Genomic DNA, 17,214 nt, shown 5'->3' on the forward strand with positions numbered 1-17,214 from the left:
TCACAGTCGACTGATTCCTCCATCACACAGCCGTCACGTCTCCGGAGACAAACTGTCCACTTCTGAGACACGTCTAATGCGTTTGTTTGTCTTCAGTATCCCACGATCCTCTTCTGGTTCTGTCGCCTGGAAGCTGTCGGACAGAAACCAAAACTAAATATAGGATAGGTTTCCTCCAGTTATTTGCAGATGCTCTGAGAAGTGGAAGTCGGATGATCAATGACCTCAGTTATCAACATTTCATCTCAGGTTGATGAACATCGCAGGAAAATCTCTCCGATTAACGCAGAAGGTCAGAAGTACGATTTGACGGACAGATGTCAGCCGCTAGACCAGATCATTTCCCTCCCAATCAAAACACAGTGACACAGAGGAAATCACACTGAGGAAGGAAACAGAGATTACGATATAAAACAGTATCATCTGCATACAGAGGAATTATTGAAGTGTGAACAGAAGAGGCCTTAAATGGATCCCTGTTGCACACCCTTACAAAGCAACACACACTAAACAGCAGCATCACCAGCAGGTGGGGGGGGGGGGGGGGGGGGGGGGGGGGTCGAGGCCCAGCAGGAATTCAGACTGGAGCCAACTCCAGATGTTGACGTGTCGCTCAGTGATTCCTGGTCCTTCTTCACCTTCTTGTCCCACAGCAGCAGAGAGTGGAGTCTGGCCCTGATCCTGATCCTGATGATGAAGATGATGAAGATGAGGAAGATGATGCAGATGATCAGGGCCATGGCTCCTCCTCTCAGATAAAAACTACTCTGGGAGTTTTTAGTTTCTGTAGCAGCAGGAAGGAAACAGCAGAAGTGATGTGACCTGTTTCTGAAGCCAAATTCACCTGCGACCTAAAAAAACCTCCAACGCAAAGGAATCATCAAATATCTTTATGAGTTCAGGAGGTCCGACCTCCTCTCGTGGAGGTCGGACCTCCTCTCGTGGAGGTCGGATCTCCTCTAATGGAGGCCGGATCTCCTCTCGTGGAGGTCGGATCTCCTCTCGTGGAGGTCGGATCTCCTCTCGTGGAGGCCGGATCTCCTCTCGTGGAGGCCGGATCTCCTCTCGTGGAGGTCGGACCTCCTCTCGTGGAGGCCCGACCTCCTCTCGTGGAGGTCGGATCTCCTCTCGTGGAGGTCCGACCTCCTCTCATGGAGGTCCGACCTCCTCTCGTCCAGGTCCGTCTCCGGGACTTTCTTCATCTGTGGAGAACCTTTCAGATCAGAGAGTGTCTGGAACAGTTATTTCCACTTTAAAGTTTTTTAAAATAAAGTCTTTTAATGTGCTGTAAATACAACAGTGTACGTCGTCATGACAACGCCATACTGTGTTTGTATGAAATGATTTTTCAGTGCAGTAACTTAAACTTTTAACTATGAAGTAAAGTAACTGACTAAGAAGTAATAAAAACATTAAATGATTCAAAGCAAAAACGTCATTTATTTTCTTGATTAACCAACATGGAACATTTAATATCCATGATTTTTAAAAACAAACATCTGAATGATCTTTATCAGCACAGTAGCTGTAGTTGTTTAGCAAAAGGTTTTTAATGTTTAAGATTGTTACAGCGATTCCGATGTTTTGGAGGCTGCAGGGATGTGATGTGGTTTCTCACCAGTGAAAACTCTCAATCAATAAGTTAACAACTTTTCATCGTGTGGTTTCTACTCTGACTTTTTATTGAAGCTGGATGAATGAAGGTTCTTCCCACGTGTTGCTGATGCACGACTTCTCACCTGTGTGGGTGTTGGTGTGAAACTTCAGGTCAGTAACACGATTGAAACTTTGAACATGTTTTTATAATACGGCTTCTCTCCTGTGTGGATAATGAGACTTTCTGATAAAAGCTTTTCCACAGTTCTTGCAAGAATACGACTTAACACCTGTGGGACTCATTTGATCCTTCAGGGAAATTGAAAGTGTGAAACTTTTCCCACATGTTTTGCTCACAACTGGCTTCTCACCTGTGTGGATGATGACGTGTTGCCAGAAGTGAATGTTCTGACCGACTCTTTCCACAAGTGTCACATGCTGAAGACCTTCTCCCTGAGTGAGTGTTGCAGTGACTCTGTGTTGGGGCAGAGCTGTTTCTCTGGGACTCTTCATCTCGAGTTGATCCTGGGTCCACATGCTCACTTCCTCTCTGATCTTGGCTCTCAGCTCCAGGAGAGATGTGAGAGAGGAGCTGCTGCTCACTGATTGGTTCTGGTTCGCTGTGCTCACTTCCCTCATAAGGAGACGTCAACATAAAGGTATCGTTCTCCTGCTTCAGTACAAGCTGCTCTCCCTCCTGACTGGTGCAGAGCTCCTCCTGCTCCTCTTTAATCTGTGGAGGCTCTGGATCCTCTTGGTCCAGACTGGGGTTCCTCTCCTGGTCAGTGAGAAGCTCCTCCTCCTTACAGACATGTTGCTCTGGAAGCTCTGGAGGACGGAGGCCTGAAACTGGAACAGAGAAAGAAGGGACATGTGGATGAGCAGCTTCTTTTCACTGTGTGGCACCACATGCTGCTGCCCCCTGCTGGTGAGGAGGCAGCAGCAGGTCTGTGTAACTTACCATTCAGCTTGTCCTCACCTGTCCTGTGTTAGTGTCTCTCAGTCCATTCAGCTTGTCCTCACCTGTCCTCTGTTAGTGTCTCAGTCCATGCAGCTTGTCCTCACCTGTCCTGTTAGTGTCTCAGTCCATTCAGCTTGTCCTCACCTGTCCTGTGTTAGTGTCTCAGTCCATTCAGCTTGTCCTCACCTGTCCTGTGTTAGTGTCTCTCAGTCCATTCAGCTTGTCCTCACCTGTCCTCTGTTAGTGTCTCTCAGTCCATTCAGCTTGTCCTCACCTGTCCTGTGTTAGTGTCTCAGTCCATTCAGCTTGTCCTCACCTGTCCTCTGTTAGTGTCTCAGTCCATTCAGCTTGTCCTCACCTGTCCTGTGTTAGTGTCTCAGTCCATTCAGCTTGTCCTCACCTGTCCTCTGTTAGTGTCTCAGTCCATTCAGCTTGTCCTCACCTGTCCTGTGTTAGTGTCTCAGTCCATGCAGCTTGTCCTCACCTGTCCTGTGTTAGTGTCTCAGTCCATTCAGCTTGTCCTCACCTGTCCTGTGTTAGTGTCTCAGTCCATTCAGCTTGTCCTCACCTGTCCTGTTAGTGTCTCAGTCCATTCAGCTTGTCCTCACCTGTCCTGTGTTAGTGTCTGTCCATTCAGCTTGTCCTCACCTGTCCTGTGTTAGTGTCTCAGTCCATGCAGCTTGTCCTCACCTGTCCTGTGTTAGTGTCTTAGTCCATGCAGCTTGTCCTCACCTGTCCTGTGTTAGTGTCTCTCAGTCCATTCAGCTTGTCCTCACCTGTCCTGTGTTAGTGTCTTAGTCCATTCAGCTTGTCCTCACCTGTCCTGTGTTAGTGTCTCTCAGTCCATTCAGCTTGTCCTCACCTGTCCTCTGTTAGTGTCTCTCAGTCCATTCAGCTTGTCCTCACCTGTCCTGTGTTAGTGTCTCAGTCCATTCAGCTTGTCCTCACCTGTCCTCTGTTAGTGTCTCAGTCCATTCAGCTTGTCCTCACCTGTCCTGTGTTAGTGTCTCAGTCCATTCAGCTTGTCCTCACCTGTCCTCTGTTAGTGTCTCAGTCCATTCAGCTTGTCCTCACCTGTCCTGTGTTAGTGTCTCAGTCCATGCAGCTTGTCCTCACCTGTCCTGTTAGTGTCTCAGTCCATTCAGCTTGTCCTCACCTGTCCTGTGTTAGTGTCTGTCCATTCAGCTTGTCCTCACCTGTCCTGTGTTAGTGTCTCAGTCCATGCAGCTTGTCCTCACCTGTCCTGTGTTAGTGTCTCTCAGTCCATTCAGCTTGTCCTCACCTGTCCTGTGTTAGTGTCTTAGTCCATTCAGCTTGTCCTCACCTGTCCTGTGTTAGTGTCTCTCAGTCCATTCAGCTTGTCCTCACCTGTCCTCTGTTAGTGTCTCTCAGTCCATTCAGCTTGTCCTCACCTGTCCTGTGTTAGTGTCTCAGTCCATTCAGCTTGTCCTCACCTGTCCTCTGTTAGTGTCTCAGTCCATTCAGCTTGTCCTCACCTGTCCTGTGTTAGTGTCTCAGTCCATTCAGCTTGTCCTCACCTGTCCTCTGTTAGTGTCTCAGTCCATTCAGCTTGTCCTCACCTGTCCTGTGTTAGTGTCTCAGTCCATGCAGCTTGTCCTCACCTGTCCTGTTAGTGTCTCAGTCCATTCAGCTTGTCCTCACCTGTCCTGTGTTAGTGTCTGTCCATTCAGCTTGTCCTCACCTGTCCTGTGTTAGTGTCTCAGTCCATGCAGCTTGTCCTCACCTGTCCTGTGTTAGTGTCTTAGTCCATGCAGCTTGTCCTCACCTGTCCTGTGTTAGTGTCTCTCAGTCCATTCAGCTTGTCCTCACCTGTCCTGTGTTAGTGTCTTAGTCCATTCAGCTTGTCCTCACCTGTCCTGTGTTAGTGTCTCAGTCCATGCAGCTTGTCCTCACCTGTCCTGTGTTAGTGTCTCAGTCCATGCAGCTTGTCCTCACCTGTCCTGTGTTAGTGTCTCAGTCCATGCAGCTTGTCCTCACCTGTCCTCTGTTAGTGTCTCTCAGTCCATTCAGCTTGTCCTCACCTGTCCTGTGTTAGTGTCTCTCAGTCCATTCAGCTTGTCCTCACCTGTCCTCTGTTAGTGTCTCTCAGTCCATTCAGCTTGTCCTCACCTGTCCTGTGTTAGTGTCTCAGTCCATTCAGCTTGTCCTCACCTGTCCTCTGTTAGTGTCTCAGTCCATTCAGCTTGTCCTCACCTGTCCTGTGTTAGTGTCTCAGTCCATTCAGCTTGTCCTCACCTGTCCTCTGTTAGTGTCTCAGTCCATTCAGCTTGTCCTCACCTGTCCTGTGTTAGTGTCTCAGTCCATGCAGCTTGTCCTCACCTGTCCTGTGTTAGTGTCTCAGTCCATTCAGCTTGTCCTCACCTGTCCTGTGTTAGTGTCTCAGTCCATGCAGCTTGTCCTCACCTGTCCTGTGTTAGTGTCTCTCAGTCCATGCAGCTTGTCCTCACCTGTCCTGTGTTAGTGTCTCAGTCCATTCAGCTTGTCCTCACCTGTCCTGTGTTAGTGTCTCAGTCCATTCAGCTTGTCCTCACCTGTCCTGTGTTAGTGTCTGTCCATTCAGCTTGTCCTCACCTGTCCTGTGTTAGTGTCTCAGTCCATGCAGCTTGTCCTCACCTGTCCTGTGTTAGTGTCTTAGTCCATGCAGCTTGTCCTCACCTGTCCTGTGTTAGTGTCTCTCAGTCCATTCAGCTTGTCCTCACCTGTCCTGTGTTAGTGTCTTAGTCCATTCAGCTTGTCCTCACCTGTCCTGTGTTAGTGTCTCAGTCCATGCAGCTTGTCCTCACCTGTCCTGTGTTAGTGTCTCAGTCCATGCAGCTTGTCCTCACCTGTCCTGTGTTAGTGTCTCAGTCCATGCAGCTTGTCCTCACCTGTCCTGTGTTAGTGTCTCAGTCCATGCAGCTTGTCCTCACCTGTCCTGTGTTAGTGTCTCTCAGTCCATTCAGCTTGTCCTCACCTGTCCTGTGTTAGTGTCTTAGTCCATTCAGCTTGTCCTCACCTGTCCTGTGTTAGTGTCTCAGTCCATGCAGCTTGTCCTCACCTGTCCTGTGTTAGTGTCTCAGTCCATGCAGCTTGTCCTCACCTGTCCTGTGTTAGTGTCTCTCAGTCCATTCAGCTTGTCCTCACCTGTCCTGTGTTAGTGTCTTAGTCCATTCAGCTTGTCCTCACCTGTCCTGTGTTAGTGTCTCAGTCCATAAATCATTAAATCTGTTTCTCTAGTAGAGTCACACTGTGACGATCTTCTTCTTGGTGTTTTATGGCAATAAGCAAACAACGTTATGGTGCATTACTGCCACCCACTGGTACTGAGTGTGGACTGTAAATATGTAACTTTAAATTGTCAAAATAGAGGATAAGTAAGAATACATGAAAACATAAATGTACGTTTAAGAGTAGACTTAAAACCTTCCTTTTTGATAAAGCTTATAGTTAGAGCTGGTCCAGGTTTGTCTTAGACCTGCTCTTAGTTCTGCTGCTGTAGGTCTAGAAGGTCGGGGGACACATGACACTCGGAGCTTCTCTTTCCAGCTTCTCCTTCCTCTTCTCAATCCTTATCTCATCAAAGAAATTCATATCTCATCAATACATGTTACTGACTTGACTTCTTCCCCGGAGTCCCTTTGCCTTATCGTCCGCAGATCCACATCGTGGATTATGATCTGTGGATCGCGTATCAGAGATCGTAATGGTGGATCCAGTATGATGCTTCTGTATCGTGCTGGCATCTGATAGTGGTGGTGGACCACGACCGAGGTGGCAGCTGATGGTGGATCCTGATCTTGATGGTGGATCATGATCTTGGTGGATCCTGATCGTGGACTATGATCACAAGTCTTCTTGATATATAATATTTCTCCTCAGATACTCGACCATTACTGACAATAATCCATCAGTTCATTGACCTTCAGCTACAAAGTGTTTATTCTAATCAAAGCTGTAAATACTCTGATCTCTCTGATGTTCTCTGTTCCACGGGACATCTGTTCACTTGTGTCCGTCCTGGGAGACGGATCCTCACATGTGTCTCTGAGGATCCGTCCTGGGAGACGGATCCTCACATGTGTCTCTGAGGTTTCTACCTTCTTTACCTCTTAAAGGTTTTAGTAGTTTGACTCTTGAGGGTTAAGGACAGAGGACGTCTCACCTTGTTAAAGACCATGAGACAAACTGGGATTCGTGAATATGGGCTATACAAATAAGATTTGATTGATTGATAAAGAAATCAGTTTTGTTCTCTTAAGATATTGAAGCATAAATCAAACCTTTTCTGCAGCACTTCTTTATATAAGATCACATGAATCCAAACTGTAATTGTGAAAGGTTCAGCATCAGTTCCCTTCTCTCTCCGTCTGAACACGTTCGAAACTTTGTTCTGGGAACAAAATTCACATCTTCCTTCCAGAACGTTCTCCAATATTTATTTGTATCAGTTTAATGAACAAACAAATCTGATAAGAATATTTTAACAAACATCACAAACACATTCATGGTTTTTAAGATGTGGAACATTTTACAGTGTCACAATATGTGGGAGTAAAATCTGTTTATTAGTTGATGCTGATTCATCTGTGATACGTCAATAATATCAAGTCGGGCTTTAACAGTTTTTCTTCAGTCTTCATGTCCCCTCTGAGGACAGATCCTCATCAGAGGGGACAGAGACTCGTCTTCACTTCACTTAGTGAACAACAAGTCTGAAAAACGTCCCTGATGCAACACTGAAGAACGTCCAACCACGAAATACATGTCAGTTACTCGTACATGTCAAACAGCCGGAGGAGCAGAGACCTTGAGTTAAAGCACAAAACATCATTAGGAAGTGATTTCTTTAAAAAAATACAAACATTATTCATATGTAAACATTCATTTATTTATACTTTTATGCAGAAAAATACATGAACGTAAGAATGTCCAAACGTTTGCAGCTCAGTGTTCGTCCTCAGGCAGAGACTTAAAAAAGTGTCTGTTATGACATGTTCATATTATATAAAATAATATATAATATACATTTTGTTGAATGACAATGTGATGATGTAAGCAAACAGGTGAACGCAGCCAGTCCCTCAGGAGGGGAGGAGACCAAACACAGAGTTAAAAGGGAGGGAACACTTGACTCTTATCTGTATGAATCCTCATGTGACTCTTTAAGTGTGAGGTCTGACTGAATCTCCTGCGACAGATGTTACAAGTATACGGCTTTTCACCCGTGTGGATTCTTTCGTGGATTCTATACGCTGAGTTTTGTCTAAACCTTTTCCCACATCTCTTGCAGAGGTACGGCTTCTCACCCGTGTGAATTCTCATGTGCTGTTGCAAGTTGGTTTTCTGAATAAATATATTCCCACATATTTCACAAGAAAACGGCCGCTCACCTGTGTGGATCCTCATGTGTCGTTTCAAGTCAGAGTTACTGCGAAAAGCTTTTCCACAAGTGTCACATGCTGAAGACCTTCTCCCTGAGTGAGTGTTGCAGTGACTCTGTGTTGGGGCAGAGCTGTTTCTCTGGGACTCTTCATCTCGAGTTGATCCTGGGTCCACATGCTCACTTCCTCTCTGATCTTGGCTCTCAGCTCCAGGAGAGATGTGAGAGAGGAGCTGCTGCTCACTGATTGGTTCTGGTTCGCTGTGCTCACTTCCCTCATAAGGAGACGTCAACATAAAGGTATCGTTCTCCTGCTTCAGTACAAGCTGCTCTCCCTCCTGACTGGTGCAGAGCTCCTCCTGCTCCTCTTTAATCTGTGGAGGCTCTGGATCCTCTTGGTCCAGACTGGGGTTCCTCTCCTGGTCAGTGAGAAGCTCCTCCTCCTTACAGACATGTTGCTCTGGAAGCTCTGGAGGACGGAGGCCTGAAACTGGAACAGAGAAAGAAGGGACATGTGGATGAGCAGCTTCTTTTCACTGTGTGGCACCACATGCTGCTGCCCCCTGCTGGTGAGGAGGCAGCAGCAGGTCTGTGTAACTTACCATTCAGCTTGTCCTCACCTGTCCTGTGTTAGTGTCTCTCAGTCCATTCAGCTTGTCCTCACCTGTCCTGTTAGTGTCTCAGTCCATTCAGCTTGTCCTCACCTGTCCTGTGTTAGTGTCTGTCCATGCAGCTTGTCCTCACCTGTCCTGTGTTAGTGTCTCAGTCCATGCAGCTTGTCCTCACCTGTCCTGTGTTAGTGTCTCAGTCCATTCAGCTTGTCCTCACCTGTCCTGTGTTAGTGTCTCAGTCCATTCAGCTTGTCCTCACCTGTCCTGTGTTAGTGTCTCAGTCCATTCAGCTTGTCCTCACCTGTCCTGTGTTAGTGTCTCAGTCCATTCAGCTTGTCCTCACCTGTCCTGTGTTAGTGTCTCAGTCCATGCAGCTTGTCCTCACCTGTCCTGTGTTAGTGTCTCAGTCCATTCAGCTTGTCCTCACCTGTCCTGTTAGTGTCTCAGTCCATTCAGCTTGTCCTCACCTGTCCTGTGTTAGTGTCTCAGTCCATTCAGCTTGTCCTCAACTGTCCTGTGTTAGTGTCTCAGTCCATGCAGCTTGTCCTCACCTGTCCTGTGTTAGTGTCTCAGTCCATGCAGCTTGTCCTCACCTGGCCTGTGTTAGTGTCTCAGTCCATGCAGCTTGTCCTCACCTGTCCTGTTAGTGTCTCAGTCCATTCAGCTTGTCCTCACCTGTCCTGTGTTAGTGTCTCTCAGTCCATTCAGCTTGTCCTCACCTGTCCTGTGTTAGTGTCTCAGTCCATGCAGCTTGTCCTCACCTGTCCTGTGTTAGTGTCTCAGTCCATGCAGCTTGTCCTCACCTGGCCTGTGTTAGTGTCTCTGTCCATGCAGCTTGTCCTCACCTGTGCTGTGTTAGTGTCTCAGTCCATGCAGCTTGTCCTCACCTGTCCTGTGTTAGTGTCTCAGTCCATTCAGCTTGTCCTCACCTGTCCTGTGTTAGTGTCTCAGTCCATTCAGCTTGTCCTCACCTGTCCTGTTAGTGTCTCAGTCCATTCAGCTTGTCCTCACCTGTCCTGTTAGTGTCTCAGTCCATTCAGCTTGTCCTCACCTGTCCTGTGTTAGTGTCTCAGTCCATTCAGCTTGTCCTCACCTGTCCTGTGTTAGTGTCTCAGTCCATTCAGCTTGTCCTCACCTGTGCTGTGTTAGTGTCTCAGTCCATGCAGCTTGTCCTCACCTGTCCTGTGTTAGTGTCTCAGTCCATTCAGCTTGTCCTCACCTGTCCTGTTAGTGTCTCAGTCCATTCAGCTTGTCCTCAACTGTCCTGTGTTAGTGTCTCAGTCCATGCAGCTTGTCCTCACCTGTCCTGTGTTAGTGTCTCAGTCCATGCAGCTTGTCCTCACCTGTCCTGTGTTAGTGTCTCTCAGTCCATTCAGCTTGTCCTCACCTGTCCTGTGTTAGTGTCTCAGTCCATTCAGCTTGTCCTCACCTGTCCTGTGTTAGTGTCTCAGTCCATTCAGCTTGTCCTCACCTGTCCTGTGTTAGTGTCTCAGTCCATGCAGCTTGTCCTCACCTGTCCTGTGTTAGTGTCTCAGTCCATTCAGCTTGTCCTCACCTGTCCTGTTAGTGTCTCAGTCCATTCAGCTTGTCCTCACCTGTCCTGTGTTAGTGTCTCAGTCCATTCAGCTTGTCCTCAACTGTCCTGTGTTAGTGTCTCAGTCCATGCAGCTTGTCCTCACCTGTCCTGTGTTAGTGTCTCAGTCCATGCAGCTTGTCCTCACCTGGCCTGTGTTAGTGTCTCAGTCCATGCAGCTTGTCCTCACCTGTCCTGTTAGTGTCTCAGTCCATTCAGCTTGTCCTCACCTGTCCTGTGTTAGTGTCTCTCAGTCCATTCAGCTTGTCCTCACCTGTCCTGTGTTAGTGTCTCAGTCCATGCAGCTTGTCCTCACCTGTCCTGTGTTAGTGTCTCAGTCCATGCAGCTTGTCCTCACCTGGCCTGTGTTAGTGTCTCTGTCCATGCAGCTTGTCCTCACCTGTGCTGTGTTAGTGTCTCAGTCCATGCAGCTTGTCCTCACCTGTCCTGTGTTAGTGTCTCAGTCCATTCAGCTTGTCCTCACCTGTCCTGTGTTAGTGTCTCAGTCCATTCAGCTTGTCCTCACCTGTCCTGTTAGTGTCTCAGTCCATTCAGCTTGTCCTCACCTGTCCTGTGTTAGTGTCTCAGTCCATTCAGCTTGTCCTCACCTGTCCTGTGTTAGTGTCTCAGTCCATTCAGCTTGTCCTCACCTGTGCTGTGTTAGTGTCTCAGTCCATGCAGCTTGTCCTCACCTGTCCTGTGTTAGTGTCTCAGTCCATTCAGCTTGTCCTCACCTGTCCTGTTAGTGTCTCAGTCCATTCAGCTTGTCCTCAACTGTCCTGTGTTAGTGTCTCAGTCCATGCAGCTTGTCCTCACCTGTCCTGTGTTAGTGTCTCAGTCCATGCAGCTTGTCCTCACCTGTCCTGTGTTAGTGTCTCTCAGTCCATTCAGCTTGTCCTCACCTGTCCTGTGTTAGTGTCTCAGTCCATTCAGCTTGTCCTCACCTGTCCTGTGTTAGTGTCTCAGTCCATTCAGCTTGTCCTCACCTGTCCTGTGTTAGTGTCTCAGTCCATGCAGCTTGTCCTCACCTGTCCTGTGTTAGTGTCTCAGTCCATTCAGCTTGTCCTCACCTGTCCTGTTAGTGTCTCAGTCCATTCAGCTTGTCCTCACCTGTCCTGTGTTAGTGTCTCAGTCCATTCAGCTTGTCCTCACCTGTCCTGTGTTAGTGTCTCAGTCCATGCAGCTTGTCCTCACCTGGCCTGTGTTAGTGTCTCTGTCCATGCAGCTTGTCCTCACCTGTCCTGTGTTAGTGTCTCAGTCCATTCAGCTTGTCCTCACCTGTCCTGTGTTAGTGTCTCAGTCCATTCAGCTTGTCCTCACCTGTCCTGTGTTAGTGTCTCAGTCCATGCAGCTTGTCCTCACCTGTCCTGTGTTAGTGTCTCAGTCCATTCAGCTTGTCCTCACCTGTCCTGTTAGTGTCTCAGTCCATGCAGCTTGTCCTCACCTGTCCTGTTAGTGTCTCAGTCCATGCAGCTTGTCCTCACCTGTCCTGTGTTAGTGTCTCAGTCCATTCAGCTTGTCCTCACCTGTCCTGTGTTAGTGTCTCAGTCCATTCAGCTTGTCCTCACCTGTCCTGTGTTAGTGTCTCAGTCCATTCAGCTTGTCCTCACCTGGCCTGTGTTAGTGTCTCTCTGTCCATGCAGCTTGTCCTCACCTGTCCTGTGTTAGTGTCTCAGTCCATTCAGCTTGTCCTCACCTGTCCTGTTAGTGTCTCAGTCCATGCAGCTTGTCCTCACCTGTCCTGTTAGTGTCTCAGTCCATTCAGCTTGTCCTCACCTGTCCTGTGTTAGTGTCTCTCAGTCCATTCAGCTTGTCCTCACCTGTCCTGTTAGTGTCTCAGTCCATTCAGCTTGTCCTCACCTGTCCTGTGTTAGTGTCTCTCAGTCCATTCAGCTTGTCCTCACCTGTCCTGTGTTAGTGTCTCAGTCCATGCAGCTTGTCCTCACCTGTCCTGTTAGTGTCTCAGTCCATTCAGCTTGTCCTCACCTGTCCTGTGTTAGTGTCTCAGTCCATGCAGCTTGTCCTCACCTGTCCTGTTAGTGTCTCAGTCCATTCAGCTTGTCCTCACCTGTCCTGTGTTAGTGTCTCAGTCCATTCAGCTTGTCCTCACCTGTCCTGTGTTAGTGTCTCAGTCCATTCAGCTTGTCCTCACCTGTCCTGTGTTAGTCTCTCAGTCCATTCAGCTTGTCCTCACCTGTCCTGTGTTAGTGTCTCAGTCCATTCAGCTTGTCCTCACCTGTCCTGTGTTAGTGTCTCAGTCCATTCAGCTTGTCCTCACCTGTCCTGTGTTAGTGTCTCAGTCCATTCAGCTTGTCCTCACCTGTCCTGTGTTAGTGTCTCAGTCCATTCAGCTTGTCCTCACCTGTCCTGTGTTAGTGTCTCAGTCCATTCAGCTTGTCCTCACCTGTCCTGTGTTAGTGTCTCTCAGTCCATTCAGCTTGTCCTCACCTGTCCTGTGTTAGTGTCTCAGTCCATTCAGCTTGTCCTCACCTGTCCTGTGTTAGTGTCTCTCAGTCCATGCAGCTTGTCCTCACCTGTCCTGTGTTAGTCTCTCAGTCCATTCAGCTTGTCCTCACCTGTCCTGTGTTAGTGTCTCAGTCCATTCAGCTTGTCCTCACCTGTCCTGTGTTAGTGTCTCTCAGTCCATGCAGCTTGTCCTCACCTGTCCTGTGTTAGTCTCTCAGTCCATTCAGCTTGTCCTCACCTGTCCTGTGTTAGTGTCTCAGTCCATTCAGCTTGTCCTCACCTGTCCTGTGTTAGTGTCTCAGTCCATGCAGCTTGTCCTCACCTGTCCTGTGTTAGTGTCTCAGTCCATGCAGCTTGTCCTCACCTGTCCTGTGTTAGTGTCTCTCAGTCCATGCAGCTTGTCCTCACCTGTCCTGTGTTAGTCTCTCAGTCCATACAGCTTGTCCTCACCTGTCCTGTGTTAGTGTCTCAGTCCATACAGCTTGTCCTCACCTGTCCTGTGTTAGTCTCTCAGTCCATTCAGCTTGTCCTCACCTGTCCTGTGTTAGTCTCTCAGTCCATTCAGCTTGTCCTCACCTGTCCTGTGTTAGTGTCTCAGTCCATTCAGCTTGTCCTCACCTGTCCTGTTAGTGTCTCTCAGTCCATTCAGCTTGTCCTCACCTGTCCTGTTAGTGTCTCTCAGTCCATGCAGCTTGTCCTCACCTGTCCTGTGTTAGTGTCTCAGTCCATGCAGCTTGTCCTCACCTGTCCTGTGTTAGTGTCTCTCAGTCCATGCAGCTTGTCCTCACCTGTCCTGTGTTAGTCTCTCAGTCCATACAGCTTGTCCTCACCTGTCCTGTGTTAGTGTCTCAGTCCATACAGCTTGTCCTCACCTGTCCTGTGTTAGTCTCTCAGTCCATTCAGCTTGTCCTCACCTGTCCTGTGTTAGTCTCTCAGTCCATTCAGCTTGTCCTCACCTGTCCTGTGTTAGTGTCTCAGTCCATTCAGCTTGTCCTCACCTGTCCTGTTAGTGTCTCTCAGTCCATTCAGCTTGTCCTCACCTGTCCTGTTAGTGTCTCTCAGTCCATGCAGCTTGTCCTCACCTGTCCTGTGTTAGTGTCTCAGTCCATTCAGCTTGTCCTCACCTGTCCTGTGTTAGTGTCTCAGTCCATTCAGCTTGTCCTCACCTGTCCTGTGTTAGTGTCTCAGTCCATTCAGCTTGTCCTCACCTGTCCTGTGTTAGTGTCTCAGTCCATTCAGCTTGTCCTCACCTGTCCTGTGTTAGTGTCTCTCAGTCCATTCAGCTTGTCCTCACCTGTCCTGTGTTAGTGTCTCAGTCCATGCAGCTTGTCCTCACCTGTCCTGTGTTAGTGTCTCAGTCCATTCAGCTTGTCCTCACCTGTCCTGTGTTAGTGTCTCAGTCCATTCAGCTTGTCCTCACCTGTCCTGTGTTAGTGTCTCAGTCCATGCAGCTTGTCCTCACCTGTCCTGTGTTAGTGTCTCAGTCCATTCAGCTTGTCCTCACCTGTCCTGTGTTAGTGTCTCAGTCCATTCAGCTTGTCCTCACCTGTCCTGTGTTAGTGTCTCAGTCCATGCAGCTTGTCCTCACCTGTCCTGTGTTAGTGTCTCTCAGTCCATGCAGCTTGTCCTCACCTGTCCTGTGTTAGTGTCTCAGTCCATGCAGCTTGTCCTCACCTGTCCTGTGTAGCTTTATCTCAGGTTTCCAAACGATGTCCAACAGTCTTCTCTGTCGATCGATCTCTTCCTCGTACTCGACGATCGTTTGTTCAAAGACTCTGAAGATCTCTTCAGCAGCAGCAGTTAGTCGCTCGTGGACAAAGTCTCTCAAACACTGGACTGAAGACATTGTTGCTTCATCACCGCTCGAATCTTTATCTGCGACACGACGACACCATCGTCTTCCAGCTAACTGCACACAGCCACACAGCTAGCATGCTAACACTTCCGGTCTGCGTCCCACTGAAGCTCCGCCGTCGGAAGTCAGTAATATTTAATAAAAATGATTTAAAGAGATAAATGTTATAATGAACAACTTCTTCTTCTGCTTCTTCTGCTTCTTCTTCTTCTTCTCGGTTGGTAAACCTGTGTATTACTGCCACCCTCAGGACAGAAGTGGATACAACAAACAGCACAATGGGACGTTTCCTGTTTGGTCACATGTTCAAACAGTGAAATCACTGATGTTAAATATAAACAGAAGTATATCGTGTATAGAGTATATATATATGTATATATATATATACATATATATATATATATAGAAAATGAGATGAACTTCATCAGAAATTCATTTTGCTTCTCAGTCACATGAGAAACATAAAATCAAACGTGTGGATCACACGTGATTACATGTGACAGTAACTGGTCTGGCCTGCAGGTGTCAGTGTTTCTGCTTGTTTGTCACCTGAGCTCTGATCCGGGTCTTTGAGCTCCTCTGAGTTTCTGAAGCATCTGGATTCTCCTCAAAGGGAATGATACTTTAATACTTTGATCCTTTAAGCACCTTCATCCTGTGAAATGAAATATATTTATTTGGGGGACAGATAGCTTCCCCATTTACCTCTATAATGTTTAGTATTTAATAATATAATTTCACAGGTTGAAGCTACTTATAGGATCAAAGGAGAGTCTAGATCTTTCAGAAGCTCATCAGAGGAGCTCAAAGGATCTTGTGGGTCTCTGAAGACCCTGGTCCTCCTCAGAGACTCGAACAATCCACACCAGCTCCACAGATCCTCTAAGAACATGATGTCATGGTTCAAAGGAAGTGATGGTTAGTGGGCGGAGCTTTATACTGTTTGATCTCTTTTCTCCAACTTCACCTGGAGCAGGTCAGCTGCTCAGTGTAAGTTACCATGGTGATTTACCCTGATAACAAAAGGAGCTTGTAGGACTGAAGACAATTCAACTGGTGTTTCATTAGTATCCCAAACGTCCTCTGCTGTTGACAGTTTGTCATCAAGTGACAGTGTTGAGTGTTTGTTGGCGTATTTCACGATGTTGAACGCAGCCTGAGCGAGTGTTTGATCTTTATCTGCAGCGTCGACTGTTAAATTGTGGTTTGTAACTGACGAAGCTGCAGAGGAAACGACAGACGGACTCAGCGAACATGTGACCACAGACAACATCCTGCTCCTCGTCTTTTAAACTTGTTCAACTTCAGAAAACAACAAACGGTAGATTTTAAGTTTCGAACTGGAAATCCTTTATCTTGACTTTTTCCTTCACAACAGGAACTCAATGAATAACACTCACACAGGAAACATGTCGAAAAAATGTTGTATAAATATATATTTTAGTAATTAATCATAAATTTATTTTAATGTAAATAAAATGTCATAAATTAGTTTCAAAATAAAAGTTACTTACGTAAATATAAATCATTTTTGTATATAAATACATTTCTCTCTACATTTAAATATTTATTACTTTAACAGATTTATTAGTGACAATGGAACAATAATTCAAAACATTAAACAAGTGAAAATCACCAACTTTATTTGCATCAAGTCACAAAAAAATCGTAAAACAAAGTAAACACAGTCAATCAGAGAGCGTGATTGGAAGCTGCTGGGAGCTGTGGTCAGGCCAGCAGCGCTCTGATGGTCAGGACGCTGCTGAAGGCCACGGCCTTGGTGAACATCACTCGAGCTGCGTTCAACAGCAGCAGGTACGAGTTGAACCCGACGGATTCTGAACGGGACACAGAAACAAGACGGAACCTTTCTGAACACTGGAATGTTGAGAACAGGTTGAAACCACATGTTTGGGGACTCACCTGAATCAAAGTCCTCACAAGTCTCAACTGTTTCAAGAAAAGAGAAAACATCAGAGAGGTTTGGAACAGGTTAAAGTGGTTTGGAACTGGTTTGGAACAGGTTCAAATGGTTTGAAACTGGTTTGGAACAGGTTAAAATGGTTTGGAACTGGTTTGGAACAGGTTCAAATGGTTTGAAACCACATGTTTGGTGACTCACCTGAATTAAAGCCGTCACAAGACTCAACTGTTTCGAGACAAGAGAAACCATCAGAGACACAAACAGAAAAAGACAGATGTGTTAAATAAACCATGTGATCAGCGTTGACCATGTCATGACTCTGGGATTCGTACCGTGGTTGTCGCTGGACGTCACGTTGCTCATCTCACAGGAGGAGATGGTTCCGTTGTTGAATCCAGTGAAGTAGAAGGTTCTGTGCTTCAGGGACATGGCGGCAGCACTGGTGCTCAGAGGGGTCTTACTATTCAGAACCATCTCACCGTCCCGTGGACGGAAACCAGCCGCCAGACAAACCGCCGGGCCCCCGTGCCCCAGGCACCCCCCCGGGCCCAGAGGACTGAGGACAAACAGACTGGGCTGCACATGGGACTGATCTGAACAGGAAACAGAAGCCCCCCCACACATTCAGACATTTATCACATCTTTACATAAAACACAGGTTATTGAATATATTTGGTTCAATTTGATTCATTTATACGGTAACAACCGGTCAATTTGAATTATGTTTATAATTATTGTCATACAATTAATATCACAAGATTTTTGATAATTATCAGATTGATAAATTGTTCAGTAATTCAGTAAATATCTGAATCTCTGTAAATAAATAATCTATAATCTGATAATAA

The 17,214-nt window shown here is 47.1% G+C and overlaps 1 protein-coding gene across 6 annotated transcripts; it reads right to left on the reverse strand.

The window, feature by feature from the left end:
* Positions 1 to 587: 587 nt before the first annotated feature.
* Positions 588 to 14,750, reverse strand: LOC117777856 (zinc finger and SCAN domain-containing protein 31-like). Of its 6 annotated transcripts, XR_004616686.1 has the most exons (5): positions 14,262 to 14,750; positions 7,943 to 8,427; positions 1,820 to 1,881; positions 1,678 to 1,739; positions 590 to 681 (listed from the first exon to the last, which is right to left on the reverse strand). XR_004616686.1 is itself a non-coding variant. In XM_034612896.1 (4 exons), the coding sequence occupies exons 1-4, from the start codon at positions 14,431 to 14,433 to the stop codon at positions 1,736 to 1,738; spliced, it is 723 nt and encodes a 240-aa protein (XP_034468787.1). In that variant the 5' UTR covers positions 14,434 to 14,750; the 3' UTR covers positions 1,673 to 1,735. The 6 variants fall into 6 exon arrangements, 3 of the variants coding, with proteins under 3 accessions (XP_034468787.1, XP_034468784.1, XP_034468786.1); XR_004616685.1 differs by having other exon boundaries at positions 588 to 681; positions 1,678 to 1,881; XM_034612896.1 differs by lacking the exon at positions 590 to 681 and having other exon boundaries at positions 1,673 to 1,739.
* Between the last annotated feature and the right edge of the window lie 2,464 nt (positions 14,751 to 17,214).

The sequence above is a fragment of the Hippoglossus hippoglossus genome, chromosome 17 (assembly GCF_009819705.1).
Source record: "Hippoglossus hippoglossus isolate fHipHip1 chromosome 17, fHipHip1.pri, whole genome shotgun sequence".
Lineage (NCBI taxonomy): Eukaryota > Metazoa > Chordata > Actinopteri > Pleuronectiformes > Pleuronectidae > Hippoglossus > Hippoglossus hippoglossus.